Consider the following 15,948-nt stretch of genomic DNA (forward strand, 5'->3'; position numbering starts at 1 on the left):
ATTGATATCTCCGCCTCAAGACTTTCATTGTTGTCTTCTTTTTGACACAGAATATTAAAAGTATTGCTCCACTTCCGAGGCATTTTTATCTGCGCTTACAGAGTGTACAGTCCTTGCTTATATCTAGTGAAAATATGAATCCTTGATGATCGTTTTTTTCCTCACATTTCGCATTGGAGGTCCTGAAACTTTCTTTACATTATTCGCATTGCATATTAAAAAAACGTCTTGCTGTTTCCTTTCTTTAATATTACTTCCCTTTTCCACTTACTGATTTTTATGCTTTCTTAATTCGTTGTCCCTTTGCTATGCTTTCGTGCCATCCGTTAGCTACCCGTTTTTTTTTTCAACGTTTAGATCGCTACGTATCGTATTCGTTCTTCGTTTTTTAAAATACTGTTCTGAATGCCCTTTAGTAGTTGCATATTCGTTTTAAAGCGCGTTCAAAACATCAATTTTTCATCTGACATTTGATTGACAGGTGAATATCATTTTTTTTCAGTTCGTCAACTAGCAGATTAAATACTGGTACATATATGATGTACTATGTTTTGGCACAAATCGACTTATAAAATGGTGAATGACAGTCGGGCGGACACTCAAATCCCCCTTCCTTAAAACTCCGCCACGCATATCATAGTTTTATTTATAATAATCATTGCCGTTGATGTAAGAGGCACATAGGCGGTTAATGTACACGTATATAAATGTATATGTAGGATAGTATTTAGGGATAGCATCGCAGTTTAATTGATTTTGTCGGGTTGATCGAACGCACCCCTCTCTTGAATGTCATTTAAGGATAAATCCCCCTCTGTTGGATAGTATTAAGTGATATCTTAACACTTATTCAAAATTCAGAGCTGCATGTATCAAGTTTGAATTGGGTGTCAATATTTGCCCCGTCTGTCATGCTGGGTTCTAGCGTCTGTCATGCAGGGTTCTTCTTCTGTTGGTGTACCTAGCTGCATTTTATATTTTTGTAATAATTTTGTGTAAGTTCTTTCTTTTGCTCAAATCTACAAAAGACCGAACTACATCTTTGATTATATATCGTAGTATCCAATGATTCATTATCAATTTCTTGAAATGATTGAAAGCTGCATTCACTAATAGGTACTTATTGTTTTCTGTTAAAAAATGTACTATCTTGTAATAAATCATTTCTGCATTTCTGTATCTCTTAGATAAGTTTTTGAAGGCATCAATCATTCTACTCGGCTAATTATGTTCCCAAAACGTAGTGGGAAACTTATTGGTTCCGTTCTAAATGTACATGGTATACATTTGTCGGCAGAACTCCTCTGACACGGATGAACGAATTTAAACCGAACTTAGCACAGAAATAGGGCAACATATGTAGATTTGCCCAAACATTTTGAAATTTCAAACATGGCGCCGTTTAAAGACGAAACAAATCATCAAAAAGGGAGAAAAAAAAGTAAACTTGAAATTGGTCAACACATATAAGGGCTACCGGTCGGCATTTTTTCAAATGGCCGCCGTGCATTCCAAGATGACTGCCTGTCGAAAATGGTTTAAACATCTTAAACAAATTCCTGGAGTCGTGGAAACTGTTTTTGGTCTCCTGTGCCATTGGGAATGTTTGGGGAACATATGTGTTGGTGTTCAACGCTATAAATACTAATTTTCGTTGTATTTCTGGAAGTTACTAATTATAAATTCGCCTTCTATAAAGCCTTTAAATACAATATTTGTTGTGAGATTGAAGGTCATTTCTTTGTATGTATATGTTTTCACACTTGAAAGAAATATATATTTTATGATGTTTACAAAATGCTGGAATTTTTAATCGATAACATATTTGTCCAGTGTGGTGGACGTGTTTTTCAACAAACGGTCGGCCTTCCAGTGGGAACAAATTGTGCTCCTTTACTTGTTGACCTTTTCCTTCACTCTTATGAGGCTGACTTTATAGCTGATCTGATCCGAAAGAAAGAATATCGTTTAGCTAGATCCTTTAATCTCAGTTTCCGCTATATAGATGACGTATTATCTTTAAAGATTTTAAATTAAACAATCCTAATTTCGGGGATTTGATACATCGCATCTACTCCAAAGAACTTGAGATAAAGGATACTACAGACACTGTGAAGTCAGCTTCATATCTTGACCTACACTTAGAAATCGATGGTAAAGGAAAACTATTGACCAAACTTTACGACAAACGTGATGACTTTTCATTCAAAATTGTCAACTTCCTTTCATCTGTGCCTGTGGCAACATCCCTTCAGCACCTGCGTATAGAGTGTTCATATCACAACTCATACGTCATGCCAGAGCTTGCCGAAACTATGCAAACATTTTGTATCGTGCTAGAACTCTAATAGGCTTCTGGAACAGGGTTATGTTGCTACAAGATTGAAGTCATCACTACAGAAGTTTTATGGTCGTCATCATGAACTCGTGGATCGTTATGGTGTATTCATCCCATGGATCCGGAAACGGTAAAAAAAATGCCGGTCATTGACCGACAAATTTTGCAAATGTCAGACGACAATTTTCCAATATTGGACATAAAAAAATTGTCAACCCTTATAAATTACAGTCTGCGTTGTTTTATTAGTGTATAAACATCCTGTCTACCAGTCTCCTAATTGTTTATTGGAAATTAATTGACCGTGTGTCAATTTTAGCCTATGTGCAGCCACCTGTGATTGTGATTTACCTTGACTGATTAGCTGATTGCATAACTGAATTAACGGTACGCGGTGCAGCCCCATTGCCAATACGAATTAATTGAAGTAATCTTCATACATTTATTAATTAAGAAAAAAGATTGATCCACCATTTTCCCGCCGATCTTTCAGAGGTAACGAAAGCACATGGAACTGAAACTACGAATCAGTCGTACATGTAGTTTGTAATTATTAATTCGTCGATTGAATCGTTTTAACACGGAAGTCAACAGACCATTTAAATCAATACACAAAATGTGTTCGATTTTCTTTTATAAATAATCAACGTTTTTTTTTACATCACTCGGAAGTTTTCGGCTGTTTCCCTAAGTGATGAAAAAGTCCCAGAGATACGATGTTTTGTTTACTTTTAGAAAGTCCACCTGTACTCGAAACCAAACTCGTTCACTCGCGATGATATTTTGTAAAAGACAGAGTATGTGATGAAATAACACTTTCCAATATTCACCTTAAAATAACAACATACAAAGTTTATTTTCGATCTGAACATGTAAACTGACAAAAAACGTCAGCTGAAGTTTGATAAAATGTCCGGCATGGGCTGTCAAAATTTCCGGACCCTTGATCCATCTGCACCATGAAAACTGATTTATTCAACGGGTCATAGTTTTCCTTTCCTCGTTTGTCTACCCCGGACTTGACTTTTTTATGAGCAACTCGGTGGGTGTTTCTAGAAAAAAACAGAGGACGCTTACCCCACCGGTGCACCTCGTCCATGCTCCCAGTTTTCAGTGAAGTCCGAGTTGCTCATTTGCTTTTGTTACTCTGTATGTATGATTTTAGTTACTTTATGTTCTTTGTTGTGTATGTCTGTTTTCCATGTCTGGTCTTTGTCCCTGGATTACATTCTTTTGATTACCGCTATATAACCTCGGTTCCCTTGATTACTCTTTCATAAAACAAGGGTATCCATGACCGACAAGTACAGCTGACCGAAAAGCTATATCTTTTTCCAGTCCCTGCTATCTCACCCTGGAGTACATATCAACCGATATGATGGATTAAGATTTGTTTAAAATGAAACAGTTGAAATAATCTATCTTGTAGGCCTCTTGAATCAGGTCCGTGAAATTTTTGACAACTCACGATAAATGTCACTAAAAAATCAGGAATTCGGAATACTAATATGTAAAACAGAACCAATCTAAGGCCATCTTATGAAGATAAACCAGATCCCGAGGTATAACAAAGTCCCATCCTCCCAAGACAGGGTTTTGAGACCACCTTCTCTCCCTCAAACGGAGCGAAGGTGGACTCAAAACCCCGACTTAGGAAGGAAGAAAAATTACCCTTACGTTCTACTATTTCAGCTAAATGGGTTGCATTCCTTCACCTTACTTTTTACTTAAAAAGATTCATACATCGGCAAGATGTTTCAATGTACAGACAGGACGGTGACGTGTAACCATATCCAATGAATACAGAGCAGTCCGGTTTGTTGGCGCTCTTAAAGTCTATCGATTACAATTAAAACATTAAATACAAAACTTTTCAATTGAATCAATAATCATGTAATATTTAAGCATTGATCTTCGAATCAGAATCGTCAAATTTCGCATTCTTTACTCTAAATAATGAATAACTGCTTCAAAAACCAACACGACCTGAACCCGAATAATTCAAACGTTATATTCCACTCACTATCGATCGCTACATCCTCGCGAGTCGGAGAATCGATGACGGTGAGGACTTGAATTTTTCGAGTTAACACGACCTCCATTTTTGTAAACACCGGCATATCCGGTGTCATGGCGCATGCTCAAAAGAAACGTCTAGCGAGATGAATAAAGGAAAGATTTCACCAAGCGTGAACTGCAATAAAATTTCAGATTGCTAAGAAGTTAATAGGCAAAAAAATCTTACTTCAGTGAACTGATTTACTAATATTCTGTTGTAAAACATATCAACAACATATTTTCCATTAAAATATAAGGCAAATCAATTAAATGTTCAAATACACATTTAAAGTCTTAAAATTTTAACAATCATCCTGTCACTTCACAAATCTACTTGCTTCCTTTGGATTCACAGTTTTTACAAAGAAACTTGTCATTTTCTGATACACTGGTGACGGGAGAACAATATTTGAGATGAACCCAACCGTCACAATTGTCATATTGTGCCCACCCAACAATACTTAATGATTTTTTCAAGTTTAACCCAGGCGGTTGACATTTTCCACAAATGCAGCAAGTGCCATCGTCATCAAAGATAATGTCAGTTTCATCCTCAACCTTTTTACTTTTCTTCTTTAGTTGTCTCCCTTTGCCCTTGCTTGATGCCTTACTTTTACCTTTGAACTTCGGTGCTGTTGCGGTGACATTTGTGGTTGAACCAAGAATACTCTGACTTCGAGAGTTCTCATTTGAATCAATGTTCATGTCAGAGGTTTTGGAATATGGAGTTTGAAACTTTACTTTTTTTATGTGGAGGTTCTACATCTTTGTCCTTTTTACTTGAAGTTTCCTTCTGTTGAGTACTTTTCTCAGATTCCTTTTCTTGTATATTAAACACAAAAACAAAAACAAAAAAACAAACAAAATACAAAAAACAAAAAACAAAAAACGCGGGTCGATAAAGAACTCGTCCCTCCGTTTATCGTATGCAGACGTATCCCGATCAACAAAGGACTCACCATAACAAATATGAGGCAACACTGATCGCTATTAAAAAAATTGAAGTCTTAACGCTCCCAAAGTTTGAAAGAATGAGGTAACTGTTACGTAGTTCAGATTTGATCCCCCAATTGCAAAGAAGCTGTACTATGATATCAGTTCCAAGATTAGTGGGGCAAAAAATGTCGGTATGTTCGTAAATTGTAACTGTTTAAAATATAACGCTTGTACAAATAAAAAAATGTTCATTTGTGTACGTCTGCATGGATTTCTCAATTTTATTTAACTTTGACAAGTGAGCCGACACTTTGAACATTATGCAAAAAAGTTTTTTCTATCGGTTTCTTTTCAAAAGTATGCCGATACTTTTTAAAAGTAAGCTGATACTTTTAAAAAGTTAGCCGACAGTTTTGAAAAGTAAGCCTATTATTGTTGAAAGTAATCCGATAGAAATATTCCTTTTATGATATTGATCCCATTGACATCATAGATTATTTACCGAAATTCAAGGTAGGCCTTTTATGAAATTCTAAACTACTGACTGAAGCCTCATAACTTGTAAAAAGTTGCACTCTATAGAACTAATCGGTGTTGGATGTGGTTACCCTTTTCGATGTTTTAAGTTTTTGACATTTATTCCCGGATATAGATCTCACTATATATTATATTCTTACCTTTAAAATCGAACATTTCATCGTGTTATCTTCATCTTGGTTATATATGTGTGAATTATGTGTAATCATACATGTGTAACAAAACTGCAAGGTAAGGTGTGACATGATGTAACACCTTTATTTGTAAAGAATGAGTAACTATTCACTTGCTTCATTATTTACAAGATTTTGACAAAAATTATACAGATATGTATACATGCTGTATTTGCCAGACGTCTTCATCTAAGCTTAACTATTGTGCGACTCGATCTATTTCTAAATCACATTTTCAGAAAAAAAGTATCAAAATTAACAAGTACGAAATATTAATTGTTTCACTTTATTGTCTTTCACTTCTACTCCATCTGTCATCCATGATTTATAAAGAAACAGGTTGTTATAATATTAGCGGTTTTTTTTATACTTCAGTACTTGTTTTTGTCAAGTATTACAGTAATTTTGCTGTTTCATTTTAGATAACTACTTCCCCTCCCGGTGAAATAGTTTTGACTATTTTTCCTCTACGGTAAATTTCACAATCAAATTTCCCAGACTCATTTTGTCTCATTCACTTCATTGGTTTATAAAAATCGAACGACGTCATGGGAGAGAACTCAGAAGTTTTTCAGTATAATAAAACATTTATTAACTGGATGTGAGGATAATCGCAGTTTTATTGTCCCCCCTGTACTATTGTACCTCGAGTACAATAAAACTGCCATTACCCTCCCCCAGTCAGTAAGTGTACATATAAATAATACGTTCGTCGGATTTAACGCATCTAATGCATAAGGCAGAACGAAACAAGTCTTGTATCTTTCTACCAGTAAGGAAGGGAGTAATCAAAGGAACCAAGGTTATAGCGGTAATCAAAAGAATGTAATCCAGGGATAAAGACCAGACATGGAAAACAGACATACACAACAAAGAACATAAAGCAACTAAAATCATACATACAAAGTAACAAAAACAAATGAGCAACTCGGACTCCACTAAAACTGGGAGCATTACCCAGGGCACCGGTAGGGTAAGCGTCCTCTGCTTTTCTATAAACACCCACCCAGTTGCTCATAAAAAGTCAAGTCCGCGGTAGACGAAAGAGGAAAGGAAAACTATTACACTTTGAACAAATCAGTTTTCATGGCGCAGGTGGATACACCGTAGTGATGACTTCAATCTTGTAGCAACATAACCCTGTTCTAGAAGCCCATTTGTTTGAATTCTATCGTGATACAAAAAGTCAGCGTAGTTTCGACAAGCTCTGGTATAACGTATGAGCTGTGATATGAACACTCCACACGCAGGTGCTGAAGGGATGTTGCCACAAATGAAAGGGAAGTTGACAATGCTGAATGAAAAGTCATCGCGTTTGTCGTAAAGTTTCGTACAGTTTTCCTTTACCGTCGATTTTTAAGTGTAGGTCAAGATACGAGGCTGACCTCGCACTTTATCTCAAGTTCTTTGGGGGTAGAGGCGATGTATCAAATCCCCGAAATTAGGATTGTTTAAAGATAATACTTGATCTATATAGCGGAAAATGAGATTAAAGGATCTAGCTGAACGATATTCTTTCTTTCGGATCAGATCAGCTATAAAGTTAGCCTCATAAGAGTGAAGGAATAGGTCAGAGGAGCACAATTTGCTCCAATTGGAATGCCGACCGTTTGTTGAAAAAAATGCGTCCACCACACTGGACAAATATGTTGTCGATTAAAAATTTCAGCATTTTGTAAACGTCTTCTCTGTATATTTGGAAGATGATTTGGAATTATTTCTCACAAAGTATGAGGAATCTCTACCAAGAACTATATATTTGTATCTAGGTGTACTATCTTTTTTTTTGAAAAAAAAACCAACGATGTATGATGTTTTTAAGTCGGGATTTTAACTGAGTATGGGGAATAGAAGTATACAGTGTTGAAAAATCATACTTTTTAATGCTATTATATTCTGATAAGTCTTGAACTGATTGTCTCCAAAAGATCTTTCGAATTTTTCAGCATCCACATTGAATTAATACCACTACGGTAGTAACAAGTGTTGTGATAGGATTGCAGACCCTCTGCAACAGTTGTGAGTATACATGTAGAAGTTTAAAGTTTAGAAAGAGGTTTGGTGGTAAATTTTGCAGATACTGCTATGTAACGTTGTTATGGATTCTTGTGGAGTTTAGAAATCCAGTATATACTAGTAGATGGTAAATCACCATCATCGTCCTTGGTAGAGGGGAGGTACATTTGTAACCGTAGGTAGGGAAAACATTTTACATTGAGCTAAAATGGAGAAACAATCTAGACTTGTGTTGGAGCCAAAATGGCCATAAAATGTTAGGCACAAAAAAACAAGGGTAGGCAGGGTGGCAGGAAACAGACATATTAAGTTGCGGGGCCTAATTTATAGTTATCAATTATTAATATTTTTATATAAATATTTACGTTCCAGTAATTACTTGCAGAACTTAAGTAAGTAGGCCATTTTTAACGTTCTTGCAACAAACATACCTCGTTTTAGGTAATTATCCTCAATTCACCTTAGTCTGCCTTGTATCTTGATCTTCATCTCTCGAAACAAACAATGAGGAGCGTAAACGACAAATGCCAGGGTATTATGAATTGATAACAATCAAAAGGGAAGGAAGCTTCCTTCCTTCCTTCCATGAAGACAGAATCAAAGTTTCTTTCAAGTGCTGTTTTAGTAATCATACATCATGTGGACAGACATACAGAAAGGCAGGTGTTGCATACATTCTAATTTTATTTAAAAGAGTAATCAAGGTTCTAGTCGAAATTAAAGGAGGTAATTCAGGGACAAAGACCAGACACAAGAAAGAACATAAATAACAAAAAAGAACAAAACAAAACACACATAAAAAGGAACAAAGTAAATGAGCAACTCTTACTCCACTATAAACTGAGAGCATGGACCAGGTGCACCGGCAGGGGAATAAAATAAGACACCAATATAGAAAAATGAAATATTTTATTTTTCACGATTTTTATGTTATGAAGACATTTAAATATAATAATAGCACTATTTTCGGTTGCACCAACTAATTCAGCAACACAACAATAGAAAATATAAAATTCATCAATCATTATGCATTAGTTCAGTCATGGAATATATTTCAAAATGTCTTAAGAACTGCTCGTTATTACAGCAAGGCAAAAATGACTGGTACTAATTCCAATACAAATCTAGACAGGCTACTGAAATGAATACTTTGTACCAATGTCTTATTTCATTACCACAAGAACACCTGTGTGATACGTTTGACATTGTCTGATGTCAATTTTAGTTTTACCACAAGTGTTTAGGCATCTTAATGTAGAGCAGATTTCTATATAGAGAGTTACTGAAATTACCAATATAATTAACCTACAGACTGTACCATTCATTAACCTACAGTCTGTACCATTCATTCTCAACTTGCTGTAATTCACTGATATAGTCACAAGGGCCAGTGAAGAAACTATCCTGACTTCCACTAGCAGGAAGGTCTGGTTTACTTTAGAAACAAGTTCAATATCTAAGTAGCTAAAATTTGCGTTGAAAACTATTGTTAAATTCATCAATTTATTTTGCTAACTTATTACATTATTAATGATACCATCTGTCAGCCATTTTTTCTAAAATCTGTACTATCTCAACAGGCACTACCTTCCTGGATTTTTAGTTGTAAATCCTCATGTTTTATGTAAATTACAATAAAATAGTTGAAGATTGATGTATACTCCTTCTTTTTCTTTAAGGAATGGAATTGAAAAAAATATAATCACATCAAATTGGGGCTAAAAAGAATGTGTAAACACTAATTTTGACATCTACTTAAAAGTAAAGAAGTATTACATGATATTTTATGCTGTAAGAATTCTAAATTCAAAAATTTTTCATGTGTGGATCCAGAGATCTTGAAAAGAGGGGGTTATTTCCTCATTTATGAACTTATCTCACAAAAAAATAACAATAAGGAGGGTGTTCAAGACTTTTATTTGCTCATTATTGCCATAATTTTCCAGGCAAATTGACATATTTTCCAACAAAAAGGAAAAGTTTCCATGCTATCACTTGTAAATTTTTACCTCAATTTTGCACAAAAATAAATCAACAAAACTTTCAAAAAAAGGAAAGGGGGTTCCACACTTTTGTTTGATCTTTTTTCCCTTAATAATTTTTTTCAACAAAAAGGAGCTGGTTACAAGCTATCATTTCCTCAATTTTGCACACAAATAAATAAATAGGCTGTCAATGTAGAAACCAGGCAATTCCTATGATATGGGTGGCACATGGTAAATTTCATCCCACTGAATATTTTTGTTCCATTGTTATGTTTATACCATATGCATGTCAAACAGCATAAATAAATTAACATAACTTTCCAACAAAAAGAAGGGGGTTCAAGGGCTATTATTTGTTCATTTAAGACCAAATTTTTAAATGCAAGGAACAACGAACTCCCCCCCCCCCAAAAAAAAAAAAAGAGGTCTGGAAACCCCAATCCCCACCCCCTGGATTCACCACTGCCTTTTCCTTTATCAAGTTTATGACAATGAAAAAGAGTCCAATCAATTTCTTTAACCCGGTCATTTTATATAATAAACTCTTTCACTGTTCTATACATTCTGCAAAGAGACTGTAGCCAAAAAATCACTCAAAAAGTTGGTTTTACAAATTTCCTGACTAATGTTGGTTCACAAATTTCCAGATCAAACTTGGTTCCCAAATTTTCTGATCAAACTTGGTTCCCAAATTTCTGATCAAACTTAGTTCCCAAATTTCCTGATCAAACTTGGTTTAAAAATTTCCTGATCAAAGTTGTTTTAAAAATTTCCTGACAAAAGTTGATTCACAGACTTCCTGTTCAGAATTTATAGCTCTATTTGTCAACCACTTCTAACTGTTCTTGATATTCTGTAAAGAGTCTCTGTAGCTGTAGATTTGAACCAATATTTGGTAAAATGCCCTGAAGTAGTTCTCTTTTCTTCATACCCTGAAATTGATATGAAATGATTAAAAGCTGGAATCTATAAGAAACAAGTGAATCGAAAATTAATAAATAAACCAAGCTAAAAAAAACACTAGAATTGGACAATCTAGGCACATAGTTTGTCAGGGGTATAAATTGCTTTCCCACATCGTAATCTTGTTTAATATTTTCTATAAGTTCAACAAAATTTTACTCAAAAGATTGGTAGCCCAGCTCAAAATCTAATAGCCATGGGCTACTGCTAATTTTTATTACTGTTCATGTGTTATTGAAGACAAATTTACAGTTCATTTGTCTTAGAAGTGTCATAGTATGAGAAAAAGTGAGTTGAAAAAATACAGTAGAATGACAATGCATTTCATATTATTTATACCTCACATTACTGATACTTTATAGAGAAATTAATGTCATTTCTGCATTTCAGATAACATTTTGAATAAGATTTCATTGAAAGACTTGAGAGTTTTTATGTTCTTACCATGATTCACCTATTGATTACTACAGAGAATACAACTTAAGGAGGTAGACCTAGGGTAAGGGACATAACTCTAGAAATCAGTGATATGTTTGTATCATATTCAATTTCACTCAAGCCTATCATACCTAGCTTTCATTTGAAATAGAAAGAAATCAGTCCAAGTTATTTTGATGCTTACATGAGATTGATGTAAAATGCTGAATACAAACATTCAAATGATTTGTAAGAGATGTGTCCTTTACCCAAGGTCTTCCTTCTTAAGTATCAAGAACCCTCAATCCTCTAGAAATATGCCTAACCAATGGCATAACATTCATGTGTTGAGTCAATTGAGCAAATATTGAAGTTTCTAATAAAGTTTAGAAATCTTAGCTTCAAATTGTCATTTTGTTAGAAAAATCTTGGCTCTTTGTGCGAAGACATTTATCCCATATCGACAGGTTTGAATTGGCGAGAAGACTGGGCAACAACAAATCTCAGTATGATGTTGGGTTGTCCTCGAAACATTTTTAATTACATGTATAGAATTTGTGGGCACATCTAACTGAAAATCAAAAGAACAAAAAACCAGAAAAACTGTTAAGAAACTGACCCCCCCTCCCAAGACGTCCTCCATAGAAACCATATAGACATATTTCAAAAGTCGTTTTGATGTCAAAGGAAAAATTATCATTTTATACAGTCTTGAATTCGTGGATCTGACAACTATACCAAACAAATGAATGGGAAATTTTTTTTGTTGGGAACCAAATTTCATGGTTTACTCAACACATGAAACCACAAAAATAGGTACCCCACAAACAATAATACTTTCACAGTACGTTTTTTGTAAGAGGTGCATTATGTTATCGTGTGATAAAGAATAGGTGATAGTTCCATTCAGCAGTTCGAGAAGAGTTGCAGATTAGGATTCAAGATGGACGAACAGACAGTACAATCAGTATATACCTTTCACTTTTCAAGCAGGTAGGTAAAAAAAAAAAAAAAAACCTTGAAAAAATATCTATATAACTCGTAATAATATTATGAATGCATTAGCCATTTCACCCTACAAGCTGTAAACTTGAGATAAAACTTACCAGGATGAAAGGATCCCATGATGAAGAGCCTTTAGACTTATAAACAGGTCCTAATAAATCATCACATACCTCACGAATTTTGGTTTCAAAACCTATAAATAAATTAACATTACTTTTAAAGTAACTTTTACATTCCAGATTTTCAACATTATGTGTTGTATTTGACATAACTATCTTGAACATTGTAATTCCCAACACTTCATAGCTTTGTATCTATACATGCAATCCATAATGCACATAATCTGCAGTGTAAATTTGTACTAATGGAAAACACTAGATTATCTTTTGTCTACTACAACTGCATTTTTGAACACAATGGTACAGCTAATTCAAGCTCTAAATCCAAGTTAAGGAGGCAGACCTAGGGTAAGGGACACAACTCATGAAAACAGTGATATGTTTGTATCACATTCAATTTCACTGAAGTCTTTCAAGCTTTCATTTGAAATAGACTGAAATCAGTCCAAGTTACTTGGCTGTTTACATGAGACTGATGTAAAATGCTGAATACAAACATTCTACTAATTTGTAAGAGTTGTGTCCCTTACCTTAGGTCTACCTCCTTAAAGAATGTATGAGTCATCATCAAAGGACTAATTTTTTTTAATAATACAAACAAAATAACACACATTTCTGAAATTGTTTACTGTTCAATAATTTACAGGTATGATTTCTTGTAATAATATTTGCTTTTTTTTTATGAAATTTACACCAAGAAACAAATTTCTTTCACCTACAAAAGCAGAACATGTAAATAAATAGTGATATTCATCTCTTAAATCACTATTCCAACACAGAATTACTTATGAATTCTTGTCTACTGTAATAAATACATGATCATGTGATTTCGATCTTTACTCTTGATTTCATCGAAAGCTATCAAGCTTTCATTTGAAACAGAATGAAATCAGTCCAAGTTACTTTGATGCTTACATGAGATTGATGTAAAATGATGAATACAGACATTCCAATGATTTGTAAGACATGTGGCCCTTACCCTAGGTCTACTTCCTTAAAGAAGAGAGAGAAACAAGGCACTGTTTGTGCTCACTTCTCCCATTTGTCTTTGACAGGGAGAAGTTTTGTGCTCATTTCTCCCATTCATCTTTGACAGGGAGTTCTTGTAATAGATTACATATTGACAAGAAAGTCAACAATGTTATTTTTCAAATTTTTTTAAACTTTCCTTGTCACCCATGTTTAGATTAGGCCCTAAATTATGACTTTATATTAATTCAAGCAGCGGGGAGATAGATTTAATATGATAACTTCCCCATTAACAATGATAAAAAATTAATTGCAAGCCTGGCACGACAGTTCTAATCTCTACAAACATCCCTACCTTCTTTAGCCAGATATCTGACATAGGTCTGTAACCAGAATTTATATTCTGATCCTGATTTTATGGATAAACTTGCTGCCATTTGAGTTTCTAGATGGTTGATGGTGGTGGTTTGCTGCAGGCCCTGATCAGCGGTGAACATCCGACTGCCCTGCATCCCTAGTCGGTTGTTGGATGATTCTAATGAAGCGAGGGGACCAGGTTTGTCCACCAGGACTGTTGGTGTACAACTGTTGTGGTCTGAACTGTGGTGTATTGGGTTCTGTTTATCATACAATAATACCCTGAAATAAATGTATATTCAGGGAGAATGTATGATGTCAACAAACAAAGCAGAAATTGACAAATTGAAAGTAAATATACAGCAAAAAAAAAATTGTAATAGTAAAACCCAAATTTGAAATAACGGAATTCCACTAAAAAGTGAGAAAAAAAACATCCCTGTATATAGTATTGTAGAATTTTCATCCTTATATGTGAAACTTATGCAAACCCAAAAACTTTTGCACTGAAGAATTTTTTCAATTTAGGCAAACGTTCTGTTAACACAGGTTCACAATACTTTTATTATGATATAAACGGACTTCAATGGGTGCCTGTTTCAGACATGTTTTTGGTTTATTTAGGGTTTGGTTTAGACAGGTTTTTTGGTTTATTCATGGTTTGGTTTAGACAGGTTTTTGGTTTCTTCACAGTTTGGTTCAAACATGTTTTTGGGTTCTTCACGGTTTGGTTCAGACATGTTTTTGGTTTATTCATGGTTTGGTATAGACATATTTTTGTTTAATTTAGGGTTTGGTTCAGGCATGTTTTTAGGATTATTCAGGGTTTGATTCAGGCATGTTTTCGGTTTATTTAGGGTTTGGTTGAGACATGTTTTGGTTTATTCAGGGTTTGGTTCAGACATGTTTTGGGGTTATTCAGGGTTTGGTTTAGACATGTTTTTGGTTTATTTAGGGTTTGGTTCAGACATGTTTTTGGTTTATTCAGGGTTTGGTTCAGACATGTTTTTGGTTTATTCAGGGTTTGGTTCAGACATGTTTTTGGGTTATTTATGGTTTGGTTCAGACATGTTTTTGGTTTATTCAGGGTTTGGTTCAGACATGTTTTTGGTTTATTTATGGTTTGGCTCAGACATGTTTTTGGGTTATTTGTGGTTTGGTTCAGACAGGTATTTGGTTCATTCATGGTTTGGTTCAGACATGTTTTTGGGTTATTCGTGGTTTGGTTCAGACAGGTTTTTGGGTTATTCGTGGTTTGGTTCAGACAGGTTTTTGGTTTATTCATGGTTTGGTTCAGACATGTTTTGGGGTTATTCATGGTTTGGTTTTGACATGTTTTTGGGTTATTCATGGTTTGGTTTAGACAGGTTTTTGGGTTATTCAGGGTTTGGTTCAGATATGTTTTCGTTTTATTTAGGGTTGGTTCAGACATGTTTTCGGTTTATTCAGGGTTTGGTTCAGTAATGTTTTCATTTTATTCAGGATTTGGTTCAGACAGGTTTTTGGTTTATTCAGGGTTTGGTTCAGACAGGTTTTTGGTTTATTCATGGTTTAGTTCAGATATGTTTTTGTTTTATTCAGGGTTTGGTTCAGACATGTTTTGGGTTTATTCAGTGTTTGGTTTGGACAGGATTCAGTGTATACCTTTTAAAATTTGGGCATTCATTGAACATATAGCGTTAACCCCACCAATTAAAGGTGAAAAACAGGAGATGGCAAAATGTTCAAAATGGTCTGACATAAAAAATACATTTTAGATCTTGCTTAAAATAAACTTTAACATGTATTTTACCATATTTAAAAATTGTGAAACCATCTGGGGATGGACAGACAGACACACACCTTTTTTTTTTGGGGGGGGGGGTATCATATAATACCTCCCCACTTAGTGAGGTGGGGTACAGAAAACTTATGAAGAATAAATCTTTGGCAAAATGACAATTTGTAAATATCAACATTATAAAAGATGTCACACATGTATTCATGATCTAATAAATGACATCATAATGACTGTAACTTTGGACCTCATAATGACTGTAACTTTGGACCTCGTAATGACTGTAACTTTGGACCTC

General features: G+C 34.6%; 2 protein-coding genes across 3 annotated transcripts in view; both read right to left on the reverse strand.

The window, feature by feature from the left end:
- The window catches only part of LOC148606574 (uncharacterized), a 30,532-nt gene extending 22,018 nt beyond the window's left edge, over window positions 1-8,514 (reverse strand). Inside the window, exon 1 of the mRNA XM_088545013.1 lies at window positions 8,490-8,514. The gene's annotated coding sequence lies outside the window, so the exon portion shown is untranslated. The remainder of the gene's footprint in view (window positions 1-8,489) is intronic.
- A 436-nt stretch (window positions 8,515-8,950) lies between these two features.
- The window catches only part of LOC148606575 (protein HIRA-like), a 37,321-nt gene continuing 30,323 nt past the window's right edge, over window positions 8,951-15,948 (reverse strand). For both annotated transcript variants that reach the window (XM_088544631.1, XM_088544632.1), the window contains exons 24-26: window positions 13,872-14,155; window positions 12,530-12,621; window positions 8,951-10,975 (exon numbers count right to left, since the gene is read on the reverse strand). In XM_088544631.1, the coding sequence (XP_088400757.1) occupies window positions 10,862-10,975; window positions 12,530-12,621; window positions 13,872-14,155 (490 nt within the window). In that variant the 3' untranslated portion in view covers window positions 8,951-10,861. The remainder of the gene's footprint in view (window positions 10,976-12,529; window positions 12,622-13,871; window positions 14,156-15,948) is intronic.

This window comes from Perna viridis, chromosome 9 (genome assembly GCF_037379345.1).
Source record: "Perna viridis isolate PV_CMFRI_1.1 ecotype Kerala chromosome 9, ASM3737934v1, whole genome shotgun sequence".
Lineage (NCBI taxonomy): Eukaryota > Metazoa > Mollusca > Bivalvia > Mytilida > Mytilidae > Perna > Perna viridis.